General features: G+C 43.9%; 2 protein-coding genes across 2 annotated transcripts in view; both read left to right on the forward strand.

Annotated features, from left to right (window-relative positions):
• Positions 1-6642, forward strand: dhh (desert hedgehog signaling molecule). The gene is made up of 3 exons (XM_029622664.1): positions 1-1061; positions 4706-4967; positions 5160-6642. Exons 1-3 carry the CDS (start codon positions 750-752, stop codon positions 6017-6019), a joined length of 1434 nt encoding a protein of 477 aa, XP_029478524.1. The 5' UTR covers positions 1-749; the 3' UTR covers positions 6020-6642.
• Positions 6643-11567: 4925 nt separating this feature from the next.
• kmt2d (lysine (K)-specific methyltransferase 2D) overlaps positions 11568-21641 on the forward strand; it is a 41771-nt gene continuing 31697 nt past the window's right edge. The window contains 13 exon segments of the mRNA XM_065005508.1: positions 11568-12182; positions 15606-15682; positions 16072-16183; positions 16587-16798; positions 17040-17146; positions 17559-17721; positions 17920-18091; positions 18342-18456; positions 18763-18941; positions 19157-19470; positions 19673-20538; positions 20942-21091; positions 21307-21423. Coding sequence (XP_064861580.1) covers positions 15634-15682; positions 16072-16183; positions 16587-16798; positions 17040-17146; positions 17559-17721; positions 17920-18091; positions 18342-18456; positions 18763-18941; positions 19157-19470; positions 19673-20538; positions 20942-21091; positions 21307-21423 — 2556 coding nt within the window. The 5' untranslated portion in view covers positions 11568-12182; positions 15606-15633.

Here is a 21641-nt window from a genome sequence, read left to right on the forward strand (position 1 = left end):
GGCAAACTGGTCCACACACTAATAAGAACCCAATGGCTGGGGCACCGCGGACAGGAGCGCTTCAACGAGACACGAGAGACAAGTAGACGGACAAAACCTCTCGAGGTGCATTGCTGAAGGCAGACATGGGATGAGGTTCATAGAACGCCACTGAGAATTCGCAGGGCAGATATTTCACAGACAAGCAGAAGTGAGGTGCGAGTCAGGTTTGCGCATCGCTACTGAAGTGCCCGGGGACTGGAGAGAGAGGCAGTAGGTAGGGTGACTGGACGCAAGAAACACCTGCTTGGTAACAGGTAGCCTACCTCCAACAACGGATAAGGATGAGATCTATTTCTTTTTCATGAATTGTGAACAGAATAAAAGGATGAACATTCTGGAAAGGAAAATAGTTTAAATGTCAAATTATTAAGGAGAAACAATTAACAAAACAAACTACATTAGAAAGATAATTTTAAAAAAATACAGTAGTGAGTAGAGAATGTATTAACTATGAAGTTAATTTAAAGGATCAACATGGGTTTTACAGAAGAAATTAGTTTATATACTTTCGGTGTGGATTCTGATCCATAATGGCCAAACTTTCTCTATAGAAACATTATAACTCCATTACATCCCATGATCTAGAATGGACCACCACCAAGATTTGACCACCATCATTCAAATGCTATCAGGTGCCTGAAGCGGGGCTTGCTCAGCGGGCACGGTAGGTCAGTCATACTAGGGACCCAGACCCAGAACTCTCCCCAATGAAGGTGTCCTCCTGGTGGGTAAGCCTGGCATGGCTTGGCCTGCTCACCATCTTCACATGGAGCTCCATGGTCCAGGGGTGCGGGCCAGGCCCTGGGTACGGCTTCCGCCATAGGTCCAGGAAACTCACCCCCATGCCTTACAAGACCTACTTCCCCAAACTTTCTGAGAACAACCTGGGTGCCAGTGGGAGGTCAGAGGGCAAGATCACACGCAACTCAGAACGCTTTAATGAACTGGTGTGTAACTACAACCCTGATATCATCTTCAAAGATGAGGAGAAAACCCTTGCTGACCGCTTCATGACCAAGGTAAGACTGGTTATTCAGAGACTGGCTCAGACAGTGTGTGTGTGTGTGTGTGTAATGGTTAGCCAAGTTCAATTATCTGATTGTACACAAACTGTAACTGCTTCTGTGCCCCATGGGACCCACTTGGTGCCGTTTCACTTCATCCATGTTGAAGACTGTGTGTACAGTAAGTGTGGTCAGTATAAGGTACAACTGGTTCAGACAGTGTGTAATGGTTAATCTAGTTCAATTATCTCCAGGTTTAAGTTTGATTTTATATTACATTTACTGTGGGATCACTTCCAAGGTGACAGACCCACTTGGTGCACTTTCCATTGACCCTTGTAACTCACTGGTCACTCGTGACTGTGCGGCCCTGGTAAAGTAATGTAGTTAGTATTAGACAGGCCAGTAGGTCCCTATCATAATATCATAGATGGAGGATATTCCTTCAGTGCAGTGAAGCTGGTTCCTTGTGGCAGCTCATAGGGGAAATCCCCCTACTGGATGATTGATTAACTACAGCAGGTGGTGGTATACACCGATGTACGTGTTGCTCTCTTCTCTAGTCATCTGATAAACTGGTTATTAAATGAACATCAGTTTATCTGTGTGTCATCCCTACATTTACAATTTTAATTACCTCATGAAAAGTTGATCCAATAGTGGATTCACTGTCAAGGCCTCTGTATTAGACAAGTTACTCACAGTATTCTGATGTGAATTTTTAAAAATGGACGCCCGGAACTGGATCTATTTGATGAAAAAGAAGTTCACACTTCCCCTCTATCTTAATAAGATGGGGGGGGGGGATCAGGATGTAATTTAATATGACTCTCTGGAGAATGCGCTCCAACCCGTGATCATTTCCCCTTAATCTTTAACCAAAGTCTTTGTTGCTTGGTAATAAAACGATTCCTCTGGTTCCACTTGCCTGCTCCGTGTGTGCTTACCAGGAGGGATTCATAGGTGAGGCCAGCCAGGTAACCTTGCATAGTGTACATTAGCGTCAGGTATGCAGTATGAACATTTCAAATATTATCAGGACTGGCGAACAGGAGTTGAGAGACAGTCACAGGAACACAGACCTCTCTCATATCTTGTAGCTGACCTCTTTAGAATATCAAGGAAGCCACAGTGTGATGTTGGCATTTTGAGTTGAGGAACAATAGACATATTGTTATTGCTCTCAAATGGCTGGAAGACTCTCCGGACAAAAAGGATGCCAAAGAGGTTCTGCAGCTGTCCCCATAGAAGAACCCATTTTGGTTCCAAGTAGAATTTTACCTGGAACCAAAAGGGTTCTACCTGGAACCAAAAGGTGTTCTTCAAAGGGTTCTCCTATGGGGACATCCGAAGAACCCCGTTTGGTTGTATTCTCAACTTCTGATGTCAAGTGAGAATCGATGAATAATAGGCTACAAGAGGTCGTGGGATACTTCAAGCGTACAATAGGTCTGCTGTAATCTTCAAACTAGTTGTCAGATTTCTTAAAATGCACCGTCATTAGGAACATCAATACCATCCTTCACAATTGAGCATAACAACGTTTCTTATCAAAGTAGGCTACTCTACACTGGTGTGGTGATGCTTGGAGTCCTTTGTTGGCTCCTGACTGGTTGTGTATGATGTGAATCTATGTTCCTTCCTTTTTTTTGAATGATTGTACAGTATTTGTGAAGGAAATCTGTGGTCCAGTGTGTGCATACCCTTCTGATGCCCAGTCTGAGGACCAGCGTGTGTGTGCATGTGTGTGTACAGTATGTGTGCATGTGCCCCTCTCTCTGACCAGATGTGAAAGACGTTCTTTGTGTAGGGTTTTGACACTCAGAGGGGTCGCCTATACAAAATTCTCGCCTGCTGAAGTAATGGCACCGTCGGAAAAGCCCACTATTGTAGTTCAATAACAATGAATCGCCTCTCTTCAATGGCATGGCGAGAAAAATGGAGCCAGTTTGTTTTTTGTCCCTCGTTATTTTCTCACTCGGGCTGTCACACTCTCAAGTGCATGCCCCATACATTCCTCCCCTCTCTCTCTCTCTCTCTGCCCTCTCACTTAGTCTGAACCTGGCCTCCTCGCTGTTCAGCATCTCTCTTGCTATCTGACTCTCTCGCTCTGAAATATGGTTAAAAAAAACCCCTCTCTGTTCCAACTCGCTGGTAATTGGAACTTTCAGGAGCCGATGCGTAAAAGCCTAGATGTAGCCTCTGACGTGACATCTCGCAAACTGCTATTGTGTGACATTCAAACATAATACCGTATGCATCACTGAGGGTAAGAGTCATGATGTTCACATTTCTGATCAAAATGTCTCCAAGGTGACACAAAAGACACCATGACTAAAACCTTCTGAACTAGAGAACGGCCTTGATTATTCCCTCACCCTGCAGAAAAAGGCCAAGGAATGTTCTAGAATGGCTACAGTAGCTTTGTGTTCTTATGCTGATTGTTTGAGAAAGGTTGGAGAAGGGCGGCAATGGCCTTTACAACCACTGAACACAGGAGGGGAAATTCTGATGATGTCAACGGAGACAAACGTTACCAAAGTTATTCTATAATCTAGGCAGAGGTGATAGGAATTACAGTCAGTTACTGAGGTGTTGTTTTATTCGGTATTGCTTTTACAAGGGGTTGAATGTGACTGAGTGAACAATCACAGTGGGTGAGGTAGACAGAGGGCTCACAGCCACGTTCGGTCTCAAGCAGTGCCATTTCTCCCGTTAATGAATGATTCAACCCGTCTCTGTTGCCTCAGCTCGAAGGGGTTTCGTACATGTCGATAGTCCTAGAGTCGCTATCTACATTACGCTGAAACTACTTGTCAACAGCCTCGTAATTCTCATGAGAATATGAGGGCTAATTGAATTGAAAGCAATCATGTTGAAAATGAATGACTATTGACATACAGTATATATACACTGTAGTTATTGTGAGGGCATATTCTCTACTCTGTCTGTGTTTATTTTCCAAACTCATACAGTATATATACACTGTAGTTATTGTGAGGGCATATTCTCTACTCTGTCTGTGTTTATTTTCCAAACTCATACAGTATATATACACTGTAGTTATTGTGAGGGCATATTCTCTACTCTGTCTGTGTTTATTTTCCAAACTCATACAGTATATATACACTGTAGTTATTGTGAGGGCATATTCTCTACTCTGTCTGTGTTTATTTTCCAAACTCATACAGTATATATACACTGTAGTTATTGTGAGGGCATATTCTCTACTCTGTCGGTGTTTATTTTCCAAACTCATACAGTATATATACACTGTAGTTATTGTGATATTCTCTACTCTGTCGGTGTTTATTTTTCAAACTCATACAGTATATATACACTGTAGTTATTGTGAGGGCATATTCTCTACTCTGTCTGTGTTTATTTTCCAAACTCATACAGTATATATACACTGTAGTTATTGTGAGGGCATATTCTCTACTCTGTCGGTGTTTATTTTTCAAACTCATACAGTATATATACACTGTAGTTATTGTGAGGGCATATTCTCTACTCTGTCGGTGTTTATTTTTCAAACTCATACAGTATATATAAGTGTTGCTCCAAATAAACCCTTACTCTTATCAGTAGCATTGTATTGAATAGTATCATATTTGATTCCTTCAATGCCTCTCCATCCCTCTCTCCCTGTCCCTCAGCGCTGTAAGGACTGCCTCAACAAGCTGGCCATAGCGGTGATGAACCACTGGCCTGGGACAAAGCTGAGGGTGACAGAGGCCTGGGATGAGGATGGCCATCACCCCCCTGACTCTCTTCACTATGAGGGGAGGGCCGTGGACATCACAACGTCGGACCGCGTCCTAGACAAGTACGGCATGCTAGCCCAGCTGGCTGTGGAGGCTGGCTTCGACTTTGTGTACTATGAGTCCAAGCACCATGTGCACTGCTCTGTCAAAGCTGGTAAGTCAAGTAGGGCTAATAATCGGCATATTTAACACGACAGACATCACCACCCACACACACAATCATATATTATAGATTAAGATTAATATAATAACATTATTCATCTGAATCTTATTATATCACATCAAGGAAATAGAGCGTTTCAGTCATCTGAAGCCTTTCTCCATTGACTTGGATTCCTCTCTTCAGATCACTCCGTGGCAGTGGAGAAAGGGGGCTGTTTCCCCGCCTGGGCCCGGGTGAGTGTAGCCGGAGGCGGACAGAAGACCCTGGCGTCCCTGGAGCCTGGAGACAGAGTGTTGGCCCTGTCTGAGTCAGGACACGTCGTCCTCAGCCGTGTCCTTCTATTGCTACACCAGGACCATGAGAGCAGGTCCACTTTCCTCGTCCTGGCCACACAAGATGGCCACCGCCTTGCCCTCACTCCCCACCACCTGCTCTTCCTGGCCCCCCATTACAAACTCCACCACAGTGAGTACCAGGCTCGGTTCGCCAGTAGAGCCAAACGGGGAGACTATGTACTCGTCCATGGAGCAGACGGTCGACTACAACCATCTCGGGTCGTTTCGGTATCACAGGAGGAAGGGGTGGGAGTTTACGCACCCCTGACTGAACACGGCACTCTGTTTGTGGATGGGGTGCTGGCATCCAGCTATGCACTTCTAGAGGACCATAGACTGGCACACTGGGCGTTTGGGCCTCTGAGACTGCTGCTCTCGGTCATCCAGCTAGTTCGGGGGGAGGGCACACAGGGGGCGCGGGTCACAGAAGCAGAGAGAGGGCACACGGAGACGCCGCCCAGTCCCTGCAACACTCACCAGAAGAGCCTGAGAGTTTGGGGGAATCAGAACCTCAGCAGCCCAGGCGTGTATGTGAATACAAACACTTCCGACAGACAGAGTCATTGGACCTCTGTACCCAGAAACAGAGACATTGAGGGAGGGAACTGTGACTCCGTGCCAGATAAAGTTCTGAGTGTGCACTGGTATGCTAGGCTGCTACACCGGCTTGGACAGATCTGTCTAGACCCGGAGACATTTCATCCCTAATATAAAAACACACTGTAGTTACATTTACACCGTGTCCTACCGAGATACATTTCCACTATAACGCTCATATTCTTTTGCCCCATCTCTTACTGCTGCAACCTCATTTTAAACCTTATGCACTGAAAGGGCGTATTTGCATCTTACTCACCGGTATTTGCATCGTAATGTATTTATATATTCACATTGTACCTCCTCTTTTACATTCATTAAATGTGTTAACGGTTGTCTGGTTATGGTGAATGAAGAATCGTCTCGTCTTCAAAAGGTAATGCTTAAAATGTGTCATAAAATGCTTCTACACAAGTTAATTCCTGAGAGAAATGAACTCGCCATAATAACTACTGCATCAGCATAAAACGTCTGTGTGTTGTCAAGAACCCATTGCTTATGTATCTAATTGAGATAACATCTATAAGTCAACAGACAATGTGGTTTTCCTATATACTTTATTATTCTAAAACAATGAGGAAATATGAGTATGTACCAGAAACAATAAAATATTTATTTTTTGTACTTTCTGAATCATAATATATAAATGTAGCAATTTATAAAACGCAACATGTAAATGTGTTGGTCCCATGTTTCATGAGCTGAAATAAAAGATCCAAGAAATGTCTCTCAAATTTCGTGCACAAACTTGTTTAGATCTCTGTTAAGTGAGTATTTCTCCTTTGCCAAGATAATCCATCCACCTGACTGCAGTAGCATATCAAGAAGCTGATTAAACAGCATGGTCATTAGACAGGTGCACCTTGTGCTGGGGGACAATAAAAGGCCACTCTAAAAAGTGCAGTTTTGTCACACAACAATGCCACAGATGTCTCATGTTTTGAGGAAGTGTGCAATTTGCATGCTGACTCCAGGAATGGTGTTAACGTTTTGAACAGAGTGCCCCATGGTGGCGGTGGGGTTATGGTATGGGCAGGGATAAGCTACAGACAACGAATACAATTGCATTTTATCGATGGCAATTTGAATGCACATCGATACTGTGACGAGATCCTGAGGACCATTGTCGTGTCATTCCTCCCCCGCCATCACCCCATGTTTCAGAATGATAATGCACGGCCCCTTGTCGCGAGGATCTGGACACAATTCCTGAAAGCTGAAAATATCCCAGTTCTTCCATGGCCTGCATACTCACCAGACATGCCACCCATTGAGCAAGTTAGGGATGCTCTGGATCGACGGGTACAACAGCGTGTTCCAATTCCTGCAACTTTGCACATCTGAAGAGGAGTGGGACAAAATTCCACAGGCCACAATCAACAGCCTGATAAACTCAATGCGAAGGGGATATGTCCTGCTACATCAGGCAAATGGTGGTCAAACCAGATACTTACTAGTTCTGATCCACGTCCCTTTAAAAAAAAAAAAGGTATCTGTGACCAACAGTATTCCTAGTTATGTGAAATCCATAGATTAGGTCCTAATCGACCCCGCCCTGTGCAACTGGGTACTGGACTTCCTGACGGGCCGCCCCCAGGTGGTGAGGGTAGGCAACAACATCTCCTCCCCGCTGATCCTCAACACGGGGGCCCCACAAGGGTGCGTTCTGAGCCCTCTCCTGTACTCCCTGTTCACCCACGACTGCGTGGCCACGCACACCTCCAACTCAATCATCAAGTTTGCGGACGACACAACAGTGGTAGGCTTGATTACCAACAACGACGAGACGGCCTACAGGGAGGAGATGAGGGCCCTCGGAGTGTGGTGTCAGGAAAATAACCTCACACTCAACGTCAACAAAACTAAGGAGATGATTGTGGACTTCAGGAAACAGCAGAGGGAACACCCCCCTATCCACATCGATGGAACAGTAGTGGAGAGGGTAGCAAGTTTTAAGTTCCTCGGCATACACATCACAGACAAACTGAATTGGTCCACTCACACTGACAGCGTCGTGAAGAAGGCGCAGCAGCGCCTCTTCAACCTCAGGAGGCTGAAGAAATTCGGCTTGTCACCAAAAGCACTCACAAACTTCTACAGATGCACAATCGAGAGCATCCTGGCGGGCTGTATCACCGCCTGGTACGGCAACTGCTCCGCCCTCAACCGTAAGGCTCTCCAGAGGGTAGTGAGGTCTGCACAACGCATCACCGGGGCAAACTACCTGCCCTCCAGGACACTTACACCACCCGATGTTACAGGAAGGCCATAAAGATCATCAAGGACATCAACCACCCGAACCACTGCCTGTTCACCCCGCTATCATCCAGAAGGCGAGGTCAGTACAGGTGCATCAAAGCTGGGACCGAGAGACTGAAAAACAGCTTCTATCTCAAGGCCATCAGACTGTTAAACAGCCACCACTAACATTGAGTGGCTGTTGCCAACACACTGTCATTGACACTGACCCAACTCCAGCCACTTAATAATGGGAATTGATGGGAAATGATGTAAATATATCACTAGCCACTTTAAACAATGCTACCTTATATAATGTTACTTACCCTACATTATTCTTCTCATATGCATACGTATATACTGTACTCTACATCATCGACTGCATCCTTATGTAATACATGTATCACTAGCCACTTTAACTATGCCACTTTGTTTACTTTGTCTACATACTCATCTCATATGTATATACTGTACTCGATACCATCTACTGTATGCTGCTCTGTACCATCACTCATTCATATATCCTTATGTACATATTCTTTATCCCCTTACACTGTGTATAAGAGAGTAGTTTTGGAATTGTTAGTTAGATTACTTGTTGGTTATCACTGCATTGTCGGAACTAGAAGCACAAGCATTTCGCTACACTCGCATTAACATCTGCTAACCATGTGTATGTGACAAATAAAATTTGATTTGATTTAATTAATTAATTCAATTGAATGTCTTCCTTATATGAACTCTGTAAAATCTTTGAAAATTGCTGCATTTATATTTTTGTTCATTGTATTTGAATTATTATAACTATAGCCTCACTTGTTATTTGTTATAGTGCCTTTGATTTAACAAAACAATCATTGTATTATTTTGTAATGTAAACCCTGCAAAACAATAATCCTGCTTGTGAATATAGATTCTCTGTTAAATCTTTCCGCCTCTGCTAGGATTTGGGTTACAAATTGCATGTACAGGAGAAATCTGACCAAGACCTATAGTCATTTTTGGAGATTCCGGTCGACAGTGGGAACTATGTCTTGGTGCCTGTGTAATTTAGCAGAGCGGGTTAAACCTCAGATATCCAGCAGGACTGTTGGCGTAGTCGACAGTAGTTAATAAGAAACCCAGACAGACTTAATATTCTCCCATGCTGACCTCTCTCTCTCTCTCTGTTTATCTTAATCATATTCTCCATCCTGGCTCCTGGGAAATGGAATCTCTATGTTCCAATTCTCCAAATATTTTACAAGTGTATGTGCAGCTTGTTAATAGCGCATGTAGTACCGGTAAATTGAGGGTTAATTATTAAGTCCACGTTTTTATTCTCCTTTGTACCATGAACAAACCAGTCCCTTGTCTTATTTGTCTCATTTATTTATCTTGAAATGTTCTCTTCTCAGCTCCTTTATCAGCACACACACACACACACACACACACACACACACACACACACACACACACACACACACACAGTGTTTATCCCAAGACAAATAATTCAAAGGTTATACACCCCCTTGTGGAGAACCTGAAATCATGCTTGTGGATTATATGTACTTCACAGTCTTTTTTAGCTATTGCTCTTATACCTGTGTAATAATGCCATAATTACACTAGTAATTTGTTATTAATAAAACAGGAATGTAAATAAAATGCACTAATTTAATTGCATAGCAATGAGTTATCCAGTCCAGGTAAGGGCTCCATCCTCATTTAGCCTCATTCTGTATACTCAATAAATGCACTTTAATTAAGATGGACTAGAAGAAGGGATAGCCTAATTGTTGAGAGCGGTGTTTGTTTTGGAAATCATAGAGAGAGAGAGGGGAATAGAGTAATAGGGTTGGGGAGGTAAAAGGTGTTCGAAACTAAATAAAAAGGAACAAGCTGAATGTCATTGTTCTGGTTAGCGTTGGGTAGTAGACAGCTGTGGAGGTATTCTATCCAGGGGATTATCCTTGCAGAGATAGAAGGGGCAGATGGGATGCACAGACAGATCAAATCAGACCAATGGGAGAAGCCCAATAATATAATACCACCCACCTTTTACCATTGTTGACCAATCACAGCACAGTGTCACAGATTATCACAGAATCCCAACCAGTCCTGGCCTTCCAAAATCCAATCCAATCCTGCTAAAGCCAAATAGGAGTTTGGTAATCCAGTCAGGGCCACCAGCCTATTTTAAAACAGCTTTTTAGTTATGAAAACCAAACCAGCACAACCAACTAACCATACATGGTTAGTTAGTTCACAGGCAAACTGTTAGTCTGATCTGAGAGAATAGCAGGTCTTTCAATAGAACGTTGGACAGCCTGCAGTGCAGTGATTTAGGCATATTCATTAACAAAACGAACAGACATTTTCAATAACGAATGATCAGGGTAAAATTCAGTATGGTGAACAGCTGTGGGACATGAACACGTTCCCGTGCCCTGTATCAGGACTCAGGAGTGAATGTTGAGATGTGTTTGTTTGCATTCAGTGTATGTGTGATTGTGAGGACCAAGATATAGAATCAGGGCCTTGAATTTGATGCACACATTCAGAAAAGATGAATCAGTGATGCCTATCTACCTAGAACTCAGTAGGGGAAGGACCAAATGGCCAGAATAAGCATTCTGTACGGGCTGAAGACACTTATTGGTCCAAGCAAGTAAATTATAGCCAAGAGGGAGTTGCAATGGTGTAGACCAGTGAGAGAGCACTTGATCATTCATACTTGGAACTAAGTGAATGGGGCAGAATTAGGTTGATTGATTCCTCTGAATAACATGCTAGATCTGCAGAACATTGTTGCCATGTTCATGGACAATGGCATGGTAGTGCATGGCCAGGGTACAGGAATCACCATGGAGATGCAGACCGTTATAGGCCAATGCTATCAGGACAGTAGCATACTGGGACTCTGGGAGGAGTGAAGGGGTCATTCAAGGCAAGAAGCCTACCTGGAGAAGTAGGACTTAATCTGAGTATCAGTGAGAGAAAGAGGCAATTATACCATGTGTGGAATACAATAACCTTTCAGACAATGAGCTATCTTCCTCAACTCTTCAACATATCCAAAGCAATCAAATTCCATTATTGATTTCACAGTTTTGCTTCGTGTGTAGTAATTGACATTGGTCTCAGTCAGATGATCTGACATTATGGTGTAAAAATAATGGCTTCCAAAATTTCCATCCCTTTAAACACATTACTAATCTGCCACACACCGACTTCTTTTGTAAAATTAGGATAAACTATCCACTAAAATATTATATTTCTGAAAAAGTTAGATACATTGTTGGCTTTGAGCTAACCTAGCTAGCTATACAGCCAGCAATTTGGAGTTGCGCATGCAAATGTCCTCCCTTCCAGACTTGAGATGTTTGACGTTGTTGTTATTAGCTTGCTAGCTGCTAATTTAGCTAGCCACTTGACGGAGCACACTCGTGTGGATTTGTTCAATGAAGTCTAAGTGAAAGTGATCCGGACAAGAGTAGCTAGCTAGCTAACGTTCAAGGCGTCAAGTGTCTTAAACATTGTTTCAAATATTGCCTGAAAGTTTAGCAAGCTAATAAATCGAGATATTGCCTAATTTTGGATCGAATATCGGATGCAAATGTACTGTAATCTCCGGACCAGCACAAGCTGCTGAGAAGCTAGTGTCGTTAGCCAGTTACCTAATTTAGTTAGCATCAACTACTGAACATTCTCCACCTATGTTTCGGAACATCGATATTCATTGTGCATTTTCCCGGAGGATTACAATTGCAGAATTTTCGACCGTTGCTTTTATTTGAATTATTTTCATAGCGTTTTAGCAACTGTATCAACTCTGCCTCTCCAGCTCCGACCGTGGCTGGCTGGCTAGCTAAGCTAGTTATCCAGCCTGCCGTGCCAACCGCTGTGCACTTCCCCCACTCACCTCCTTCTCCAGCCGGGTAGCTTTAGCTAACCCGCTAAGTAAAATGAGACCAGCATCAACTATTTAACTGTGTAGCCTGCTGCAAAATGGATTGTAATATGATGTATGAAGACACAACCATCACATTGTAAGGTGAGTTGTTTGGTTGAGTAACATAACAGCTATTTGACGAATCAATTTCCCTGACCTTTAATGCTAACATGAGCTAACTAGTTGATTAAGGATGGCCAATCGCTAACGCGTTAGCTACACTGACTAAATTAGCTAACTATAACTACCGCTACATCGACTAGTTAGCAAACGACTTGAATGTACTCTCTGCTAGCGTAAGTTAGCTAACGTTACATGCTTAGCAAGATAACTAAACATAGCTAGCTATGTTTAGTTAACTGTTGGCCACCCTTATTATTTCAACTGCGTAGCTAGTCAACTCGTAACGTTAGAAATCTTGTTTCCTAGTTAGCAGCTATGTTCATCAATCATGTAGCTTAGCTAGTTGACCCAACGGTTAATTCAAACAACCGTTGGGGTTGCTGTTTTGGACATATGCATTGTTGATTTTAGCTTGTAGTTGCCTATCAAGTGGACTCAAGTGTGTTATTCTTGGTTAACTAACGTTAGGCAGGGTCATTGTTTGGCAATAGCTAACTAGGTCATAAATCAGGGTCCATTCAGACAAGCTAAGGTTAGCTGGTTAACTTGCTACTAGTAACGTTAGTTAGCTCGGTGTGCTACACGAGTTTCGTTCTAAACGTTAATAAGTGACTGAAATACGCTGTAAACGGAATAGGTAATCAACTAATTTAGCTGTGTGGTTGTCTGTGGATTTCAGTTCTGTCTGTGTTTACAGTAATCATAGTGATCACTCATAGATTCTAGCTAGTTATTGGCTTGGTTACAAAATGGCTAACTAGTTACATGGCCACCCTTTACAAAAGTCACAATACAATATACGTCTTCTTGTAGCCTATACTGTATAGTAGGTAGCAGTAGACCACTAACAGTCGCTTAGGGAAATGGACCAGTCCCCCAAACACATTCTGCGTTACTCCAATTATACAGTTTGAGATACTGGCTATGTGCTTGCCAAGTAATTCGTTACCTCAACTACACGATGATTTCATCCGCGGAGTTGCCCCCAGACTAGGTTTTGAAATGAACCTCTGACTCCTTCGATTTGCTTTGTAGTCGATACTTAAATGTACATTGTTAAACCTTTACCTCTGTTGCGTGGCTTTCTTTGTTAGCTGAAATCCATACTTTTTAATAAAACCTTGATCAAATACAACCACCGACATTTTCCTCATTGCTGTTGCTCTAAGATGACAACTCAACGTGAATGTGCGTGTGCATGCCAATTGAATCTCAACAAGGACACAGCCAGTAGTTGTATTTGATTGTTTTATTACAATGTATGGATTTCTGCTAACAATGGCGTGCAACAGAGGACATAGGTACACAGTAAGGGTTTAAGATGTACGTTTTGAAGTATCACCTGCATAGCGCACGCTCAACTAACTCCGTGGATGAAATCATCATGGAGTTGAGATACTTGGCAAGTTATGTGCCTACTTCATGTTGATGTGCAAATTGTAGCCATCTTGCTAATTTTCATGGCAAGAAGATGTGCAAATTGTGATCTGATTCTGAACACAACCAGCTGCACTGGAATGAGCAATACTGTGGCTTGCTGTAATAAACACAGCCCTAACATGGGGATTTGTGAGTTTTTCTTACAGTAGACCCAATTTAGTAAAACAAATTGATGAATGGGATACGCCAAACACAGGAGGCTGCTGAAGAGAGGACGGCTCATAATAATATCTGGAAACCATCAGTTTGAGTTCTATACTATTCCAGCCATTACTATGAGCCCGTCCTCCCCAATTAGGGTGCCACCAACCTCCTATGACTCAAAAGCCACACATCACTGCATACAATTAATTGTACATTACATAAATTATGTGGAGGCGAGGTACATTTGATTAGTTGTTCATGTTTCACAGTAGTAAAGGTTAGGACATGGATCTCATTTATTTAACTAGGCAGGTCGGTTAAGCACAAATTCTTATTTACAATGACAGCCTAGGAACAGTGGGACAGATTTTTACCTTGTCAGCTCGGGGATTCGATCTTGCAACCTTTCGGTTACTAGTCCAACGCTCTAACCACAAGTCTAACTCTTGTCCAATTAGCTGATTAAACTCCAATGTTGAAGGAAGTTTCTGATAAACTCCACCAAAGGAGTGGAGCAGGGACCAGGCTTTGTGAAATTCAGCTCTGACTACATTGATTCGCCCAAGATCAATAAATGTACATTGTAAAAACACTAACCATGTACCTATGTTTGTCCTCTGTTGTTGCTTGCCTTTTAATAAAAAAAAAATCCATACTTTTTATATAAAATACAATCACTGACTGTTTCCTTGCTGAGATTCAATTGGCACATGCTCATTTGCCCTGAGCGTTATGTGATTGTTTGATATCTTTTCTTTTTCAATAAACAAAGGCACAACTACAGAAGACAAACTAACTGTTGTTGGGTTAATTTGGGCTGCAGCCATTACTGCAGGTGGCATAGTTGTGTGGCTTCAACCTTCACTAAATATGTCATAATGCTACATCTTGGAAAATGTAGTCTACACGGTTAACAAATCGATTACTCAACAATGTCATATATTTTCACTGTACCTTTAGTCCGTATAATTTTAGCGGAACACTGCTGCACAGTGGTATGGCTTCAGCACGAAATTGACACTGTTGCAACAGGAAGTCATGTACACGGAAGTTGTATTTTCTTTGTGTATCTCGGTTTAGGGTTGTTTTATTTAAAGAAAACAACATTTAAGTTCCTATATTTTGTTCTTTTTCATACATGACTTGTGCGGGTTTGGATTATGTATTGCTGGCAAAACAAAGATTGAAATGTCTTCAAACATTTCTAATATATTTAGCTAGTCGCCGACACGCTATTTTCACGCAAATAGTTTGCGAATCCCGGGTAGCCAGCAAGCTACTTGGTTAGCAAGAAGGCTATCAGTTAACGACGTAGCTGGCGGTTTCAACTACCTTTGAGCACACAAACAGCCATATTCATTCCGATAGATTGGATCGCGGTCAATCGATGACGTGTATCAAAATGATGCATTTAGTATCCCAATGCAAATAACTAAAGGTTTGTATTGAATTAGTCATCTTCCTACGAACGTTAACTAGTTATATTTAGACGTCTCTCTTGTCAGTCGTCTGAGGTTATGAGATAGCCAAAACAGCTAGCTGACGTCGGCTGTCTATTTAATAGTCTAGCTAGTATAGCTACTGCAACAATGTGAAATATCGGGCTTCTGCCCTGCACAAAAGGGAATTGAGCCTCGCATGATTTTGCGATTGGAAGTCCGATAACATAACTGTGACAACCGGTAGTTGTTGGTTTGTCCCGCGTACGCATATGTAGTAAATCATGTACATATGTAATGTTATTGTTTATTTTGGTATATGATAACGTGGCTTGGCTCTAATATAATTCGGTGACTTTATTGTTTGTTTATGTTTCAGGTCTCTGTCAAGGAGATCAGCAGAGGGGATGGACAAGCCGAAATCAAACTGCGAAGAAAATGTCTCTGAACCGACAGGTACAATGATATACGTGCTGTGGTCAGAAAACAGTAGTTGTTGATAATTTGAATCATTTTCAACTACACACATTTGTTTTATTTCAAGGACTCACAAATGTATAATGTCAGTTTCATTACTTCCTCTGCAACTATTCTCCAAGAAATGCTCATCTAGGTTCTACAATGTAGGTGTTATTGAGCAGATTTGATTTTATTAGAACATTAATCAATAGATATATCAGAATTAAATTGTCGTTGCACATTTTTTTGGAATGGATTTCCATACAGTAGCCTGTATAGGAATCTTCTTTAGCAAAGGTTATCAGAATGCCACTTACTTTAAAAAGCAATATCCATTGATTTAAAAAAAAACATGTGGACTAATGTTATGTTGATTCCTCAACCAGCTGATGAAAGCGCCCCTGCAGAGCAACCAGTCCCCTCAGAGGGGGAGTCAGAGGCCCCTTCTGCTGCAGAGGACACGTCGGACACGGCTGCCGCCACTTCCAACACACATGTGTAAGTCCATTTTTAGATGTTTTGGCCATTTTCTTTTTCTTTGACGTTTCAAATGACATTTATTGGCACATTCCAATACCAGTCACACACCCAGATGACATTCTCTACAAAGATTTTTAGAGCAGACTCCCATTGGTCTGCTAAGAGTTGATGAAAATTGTCAGATCATGAGGGCCGTAGTGCACTGCCCAGCATTACATGGGAGATGTGAAATCAGAGGTTTACTCCCAAATAAGCTTTGCGGGATTTAAATTGTTAATGTTGAAGTATAATATGGAATGTAATAGTATTGATGTTTGAAGTGAGTGCTATAGTAATTTTGCTTCTTGTTGACCTGCACATTATTCCTTTTTTGGATCCCTTTACCTGCATGTTATCTGTCTGACACTGTCTGTCTGCACAGGGAGAGCAGCGTGAGGGCCTGTGCTCTCTGTAACTGCGTGGAGCGCAGCTTGCACGGACAACGGGAACTCCGACATTTTGGGCCATCTTCCTCCCGGCCGTCCCTAGAGCCCGCAGCTTCATCACTGCCAGGGCCTGGGAGCGATGACCTGTCTTCCATCGGATTCTCCAACTCTGACGCATCCTGTCTGGCAGCACAGTTGGAGGACACAGGTGGGACTCCACACTCATCACATCACATTTTTATTTTGTTTTACGGAAACTGTTTTCTTGGTCAGGGGTGTATTAATAATATGTTACCCACTGGGGAGCTTGTACACACAGTGCAGTTTAAATAGTAAGTCTATCCCCAAACCCATATTATAAAGCATTTGACAGAAATTCAAATGATTGATCAGAACAGAAGCCAGAGACCATACAGGTGTAGTATCTGATTCTTTAATGTGTTGAGCAGAGGGTTGCTGGGTGCATCACTGGTGTGCGCTGTGGTCAGATGGAGTGAAGCAGGCGGAGGAGGAGCTGGAGAATGTGGACAAGGCCGTCATCTCAGGGACACAGCGGGTAAGTTGACCACTCGTAGATTACACAAATGACAAATGCTTTTATAGATTCCAGGACTCTATATAACGTTTTATATATATATATATAGTTAACAATTGTTGCTGACCAGGAGTATTAAAGAAGAACTCAACTGAACACTGATGCAAAGCTGTGCATGGTTCTGGGCTGTTCTGGGTTCAGCTTAGTGAATGTAAGATAGAATGTACCTTCCATTAAACCTGCAGGCACATTCAGTAATGGTTTTCAGAAATTCTTAGGAAAGGAAAACCTGTACTCTCTCAATAGTATTATGAAGTACAATTCATTTGAATGCCGTGGTTCTATATTCTCTCCTCTAACATTTCTTTGTTGTAGCTCAAATTCTTCCCTCTAGTGTCTCGCCCATAACCTTGTCTATGAACCTTCTGTTTAGCTGTGTGAATATTGCAAGCGTCTGGGTGCTACCATCCGCTGCCATGCTGAGGGCTGCTCACGGTTCTACCACTTCCCCTGCTCTGCTGCCAGCGGCTCCTTTCAGTCCATGAAGCTCCTGGCTCTCCTCTGTCCAGAGCACATAGACAAGGCTGAGGAGATGGGTAAGGACACCTCCCAATGTTGAGGTCCAAAGCCCCAACTCGATCATTAGGTTATGCTCTGTAACTGTGAGGTACAGTATATATATGTGTGTGAGAGAGAGAGAGTGATTGGGTCACTCAATCGTTTGGTTGGTGTATGTATGTGTGGTCACTCGATCGTTTGGTTGGCTAACTATGGTTTGTTTGTCTGCCCTCCAGCGGGTGAGGAGGCACGCTGCGCCGTCTGTGACTCTGCCGGGGAGCTGCTGGACCTACTGTTCTGTACGGGCTGTGGACAGCACTACCACGCCGCCTGTCTGGAGATCAGCGCCACACCCATACAGAGATCAGGGTGGCAGTGCCCAGAGTGTAAAGTGTGCCAGACATGCAGGTGAGTGTCTCCTTGCTGCCCAATGGGTCATCCATTTTTTAAATGGAAAAATCGCTCTTTTTACATATAAACTTACTTTTTTTGTTTTTGTTCAATGGATTGATGTGGAAACTGTGAAACCATCTACCCACATGCTCCCAATTAGTAGGGGCAGGGGTTTCCCTGATCATGGGACTTTTTCAGGAAAACACTCTGGGCTGATGCATACAGCTGTTTACTGAATCAAATCAAGTTCTCTCTCTTTTTCCAGGCAACCAGGGGAAGACTCCGTGATGTTAGTATGTGATGCCTGCGATAAGGGCTACCACACCTTCTGTCTCCAGCCAGCCATGGTCTCTCTTCCCTCCGACACATGGAAGTGCAGAGTAAGAATGTGCTGAACCGGAGCTGATATTGCTACTCCTGCCGTAGTCTCCTCTGTTAGGAAAGGAGGATCCTGCTGCCCTATAATTGAAATCCTAACCAATGTGTTGTCAATAAACACATATTACTGTAAATGGTTAAAGTTATTCAACTGTTTATTTGGAGGCTTTTTAATGACAATTCTGTCAATTAAAGTATGAATATGCGAGAATATAACCTTTTCTAGGTGAACGTATCAGAAAATAATCACTGTGTGTTTCCTGTGTGAATAACCTCTGTACTTTCCCGTTGTGTATCCCCCATCTCAGAGGTGTCGGGTGTGTACGGACTGTGGTGCTAATGGTCTGACGCAGCCCGGCTCGGCCCAGTGGTTTGACAACTATGCCGTGTGTGAGGGCTGCCAACGTACCCGCAGTTCTACGTGTGGCGTCTGCGGCAAAGCCTCGGAACCACCCGTCACGCTGCCGCGTTGTATCACCTGCAACAGGTATGTCTACCGCCTCAGAAGGAATCAATAAGTCAATTAATCAATCGAAACGATTTAGAACGCCTTCCTCATCGAGTTGTTAACAAAGTATTTTACAGTTACCCGGCCTAGACCCTCAGCCTAAAGAACAATCGCAGTCATTTGCTAACTTTTTATGTAGAATTTGTCCCACCTTTGTTCCTTCATTCTTGAGCATTCCTCTGTCATCGACCTAGGTGGGTGCACAGTGAGTGCTCCTCTACGTCGGAGCCACCTGAGGAAAAGTGCATCTGTTCGCTCTGCCGAGACCGAGAGCCTGCGCCAGCCCCTGTCACACAGACTGACGGACAGACGGACACAATGGAGATGCAGCCCACAGAGACGGGGTCAGAGGTGACGATAGAAGGACGGACGGACACAGTTGCCGAGATGACGATCCAGACGGACGCAGCAGCTGAAGTTCCGGTGGAAAGGCAGACGGACGTGTCTGAGGAGGTGACGATAGAACAGGCGGAGACCAAGACGGACGAGGAGGTGCCCATGGAGCTGGGTAGGTTGACTTGCCTGTTTTTTGTTGTCGTTATACTTGATAAAAAGGGAAGAGTTAACAGTTGGCGCCGTCTCTGAAAGAGCAGCATGACAAACTCTACCCGCGTTCTTACCTAAGCCATCCAATTGTTTTGTGACGCGCGATAAATGGTAGTACACAGAGTGCATGATGGGAGTGGTGAAGCTGACTTTCTTTTCAACAGAGACGGAGGCTAAAGTGGTAGAAACGAATGAGAGCACCATGGAGGCGGGGCCTCAGCTGGAAACGGAGGAAGTCCCTGCAGAACAGCCCATGGTCCAGGCTGAGGTTATAGAAGAATGTCAAACAACCGAACAACAGGAGGCTCCTAGTTTACCTGTGGCTGTTGCGGAAGAGAGAACAGAGGATGCTTCCAACCAGATGCCACATCCCCAGGTCAGCTATGTCCCTATCCTTGAGTCTCCGGAGTCACCAGAACAGCAACCGCCACAGTCACCAGAACCAGCACCAGTAGTGCAGGTCGGCCCTGATCACAGAAAGGAGAAGGAGAGGAAGGAGGTCAAGCCCTCAACAGCGCAGCAGGCCACACAGGAGGAGAAGATAAGGGGTGAGGGCATGTCTACCACCAAGCCATCCATTCGGGACTCGCCAGAGTCACCGACCCCTCCCATTTCCATGCAAGAGGCGGAGCATGTTTCCATGGACACAGATGAGGCCGGGCTAAAGGAGGAACGCTCAGGGTCTCCCATTCCTCCTGCTCCACAGGCCGACACACAGGAGGCTGCTCCTTCTACTGTGGACATGGAGGACAGGGGGACTCACTCTGAGGAGGAGGAGGAGTTTGTAGAAGAAGAGGAGGAGCAGCAGGGGAAGGAGGCAGACGGAGAGGGTCATCATAGTCATCACAGAAGGGTCAAGATCAAGCAGGAGCCCCAGGACCCCACGGAGGAGCAGGAGGAGACGAAGCCTGATCAACTCCTCCTAGATGAGATGTCCAACCAGAGCCACCAGAGTCCCGGGGACGAGAGCAGCTCTGGCTTCCTTGGCTCCCCGGCCGAGAACGAGGCTGAGGCGGAGCCTGACGCACAGGTAATGGGGGCAGACACAGTGACGTTTAGAAATCACATTTAAAGCCTCACCTTTTTAGCTTGGCCTTTTAAAAAGGGAAATCTGCAGGTGAAACAATAACAAAGTGTCACCCTGCTACTGTTTCGGTAAAAAGCTGAGGGGTTGGAGAAATGTAACCTCTCAAATTCATGGACAGGGCTATGGATACAAGGACTGACCTTCCAGTCAAAAAATTGATGTAGCAACTGCAGAGTGCCCTTTAAATCAGTAATTTTCTTGTTTTAGACATTCATGGAGTTTTATGTTTCTATTTTCATCCCCTTTACTGCTTCTCGTTTGCTTTTACTTTCATTTGATTGTTTTACTGTTTAGAGTGTTGCGATTTTAAATGCGCTTTGAATAAAGCTCTATTTTGATTTGACAGCTGTCCATGGAGCTTAGCCTGATGCCCACCGGCCGCTCGCGTTCCGACTCCCTGCTCACTGAGACGGACGACTCGCTGCCCTTTGACCCCCTCAAACCAGACGGGGAGAAGAAGAGGAGAGGCTCTCCGGGGCGCTCCCGGGTCAAACAGGTGCGGTCCAGTAACAAGTTGGTGTCCATAGACAATCAACACTCATTCAAAAGTCTAACTCTGTCATAGGGCTTTTGTTGTTGCGATAGGCCCATTTCACAATGACGTTGAGGTTACAAAACTGTCAAATGTTCTGTGTTATATGTTGGCCAGTATGCAGTGGTCTTATTCATCAGTTGATGAGGTACTGACACGGTTGGTGTTGGTCTTTTCAGGGGCGGGGCAGCAGCAGTTTCCCGGGGAAGCGGCGCCCTCGCGGTGGTGGCGGTGGCAGGGGCCGTGGCGGAAGGAACCGCCTCAAAGCCATGGCCTCCTGCATCGACGCCTTCCTGGTGAGTAAAACCGATCGACGACACCTAAACATTCATATGTCATTTATTCACTAGCTCACTCACTTCGTTATGTCATCAAATGTCGACATTGAACCTTACCATAGACACAAACCACAGTGGCAGTTTGTCACGGAACTCTAGAATGTTTGGAACTTGATCTCTTGTCTAAAGTTCATTCGATACAGATCACTTGATTGTAACTTGATATCAGAATGTGA

The sequence above is a fragment of the Oncorhynchus nerka genome, linkage group LG20 (assembly GCF_034236695.1).
Source record: "Oncorhynchus nerka isolate Pitt River linkage group LG20, Oner_Uvic_2.0, whole genome shotgun sequence".
Classification (NCBI taxonomy): Eukaryota; Metazoa; Chordata; class Actinopteri; order Salmoniformes; family Salmonidae; genus Oncorhynchus; species Oncorhynchus nerka.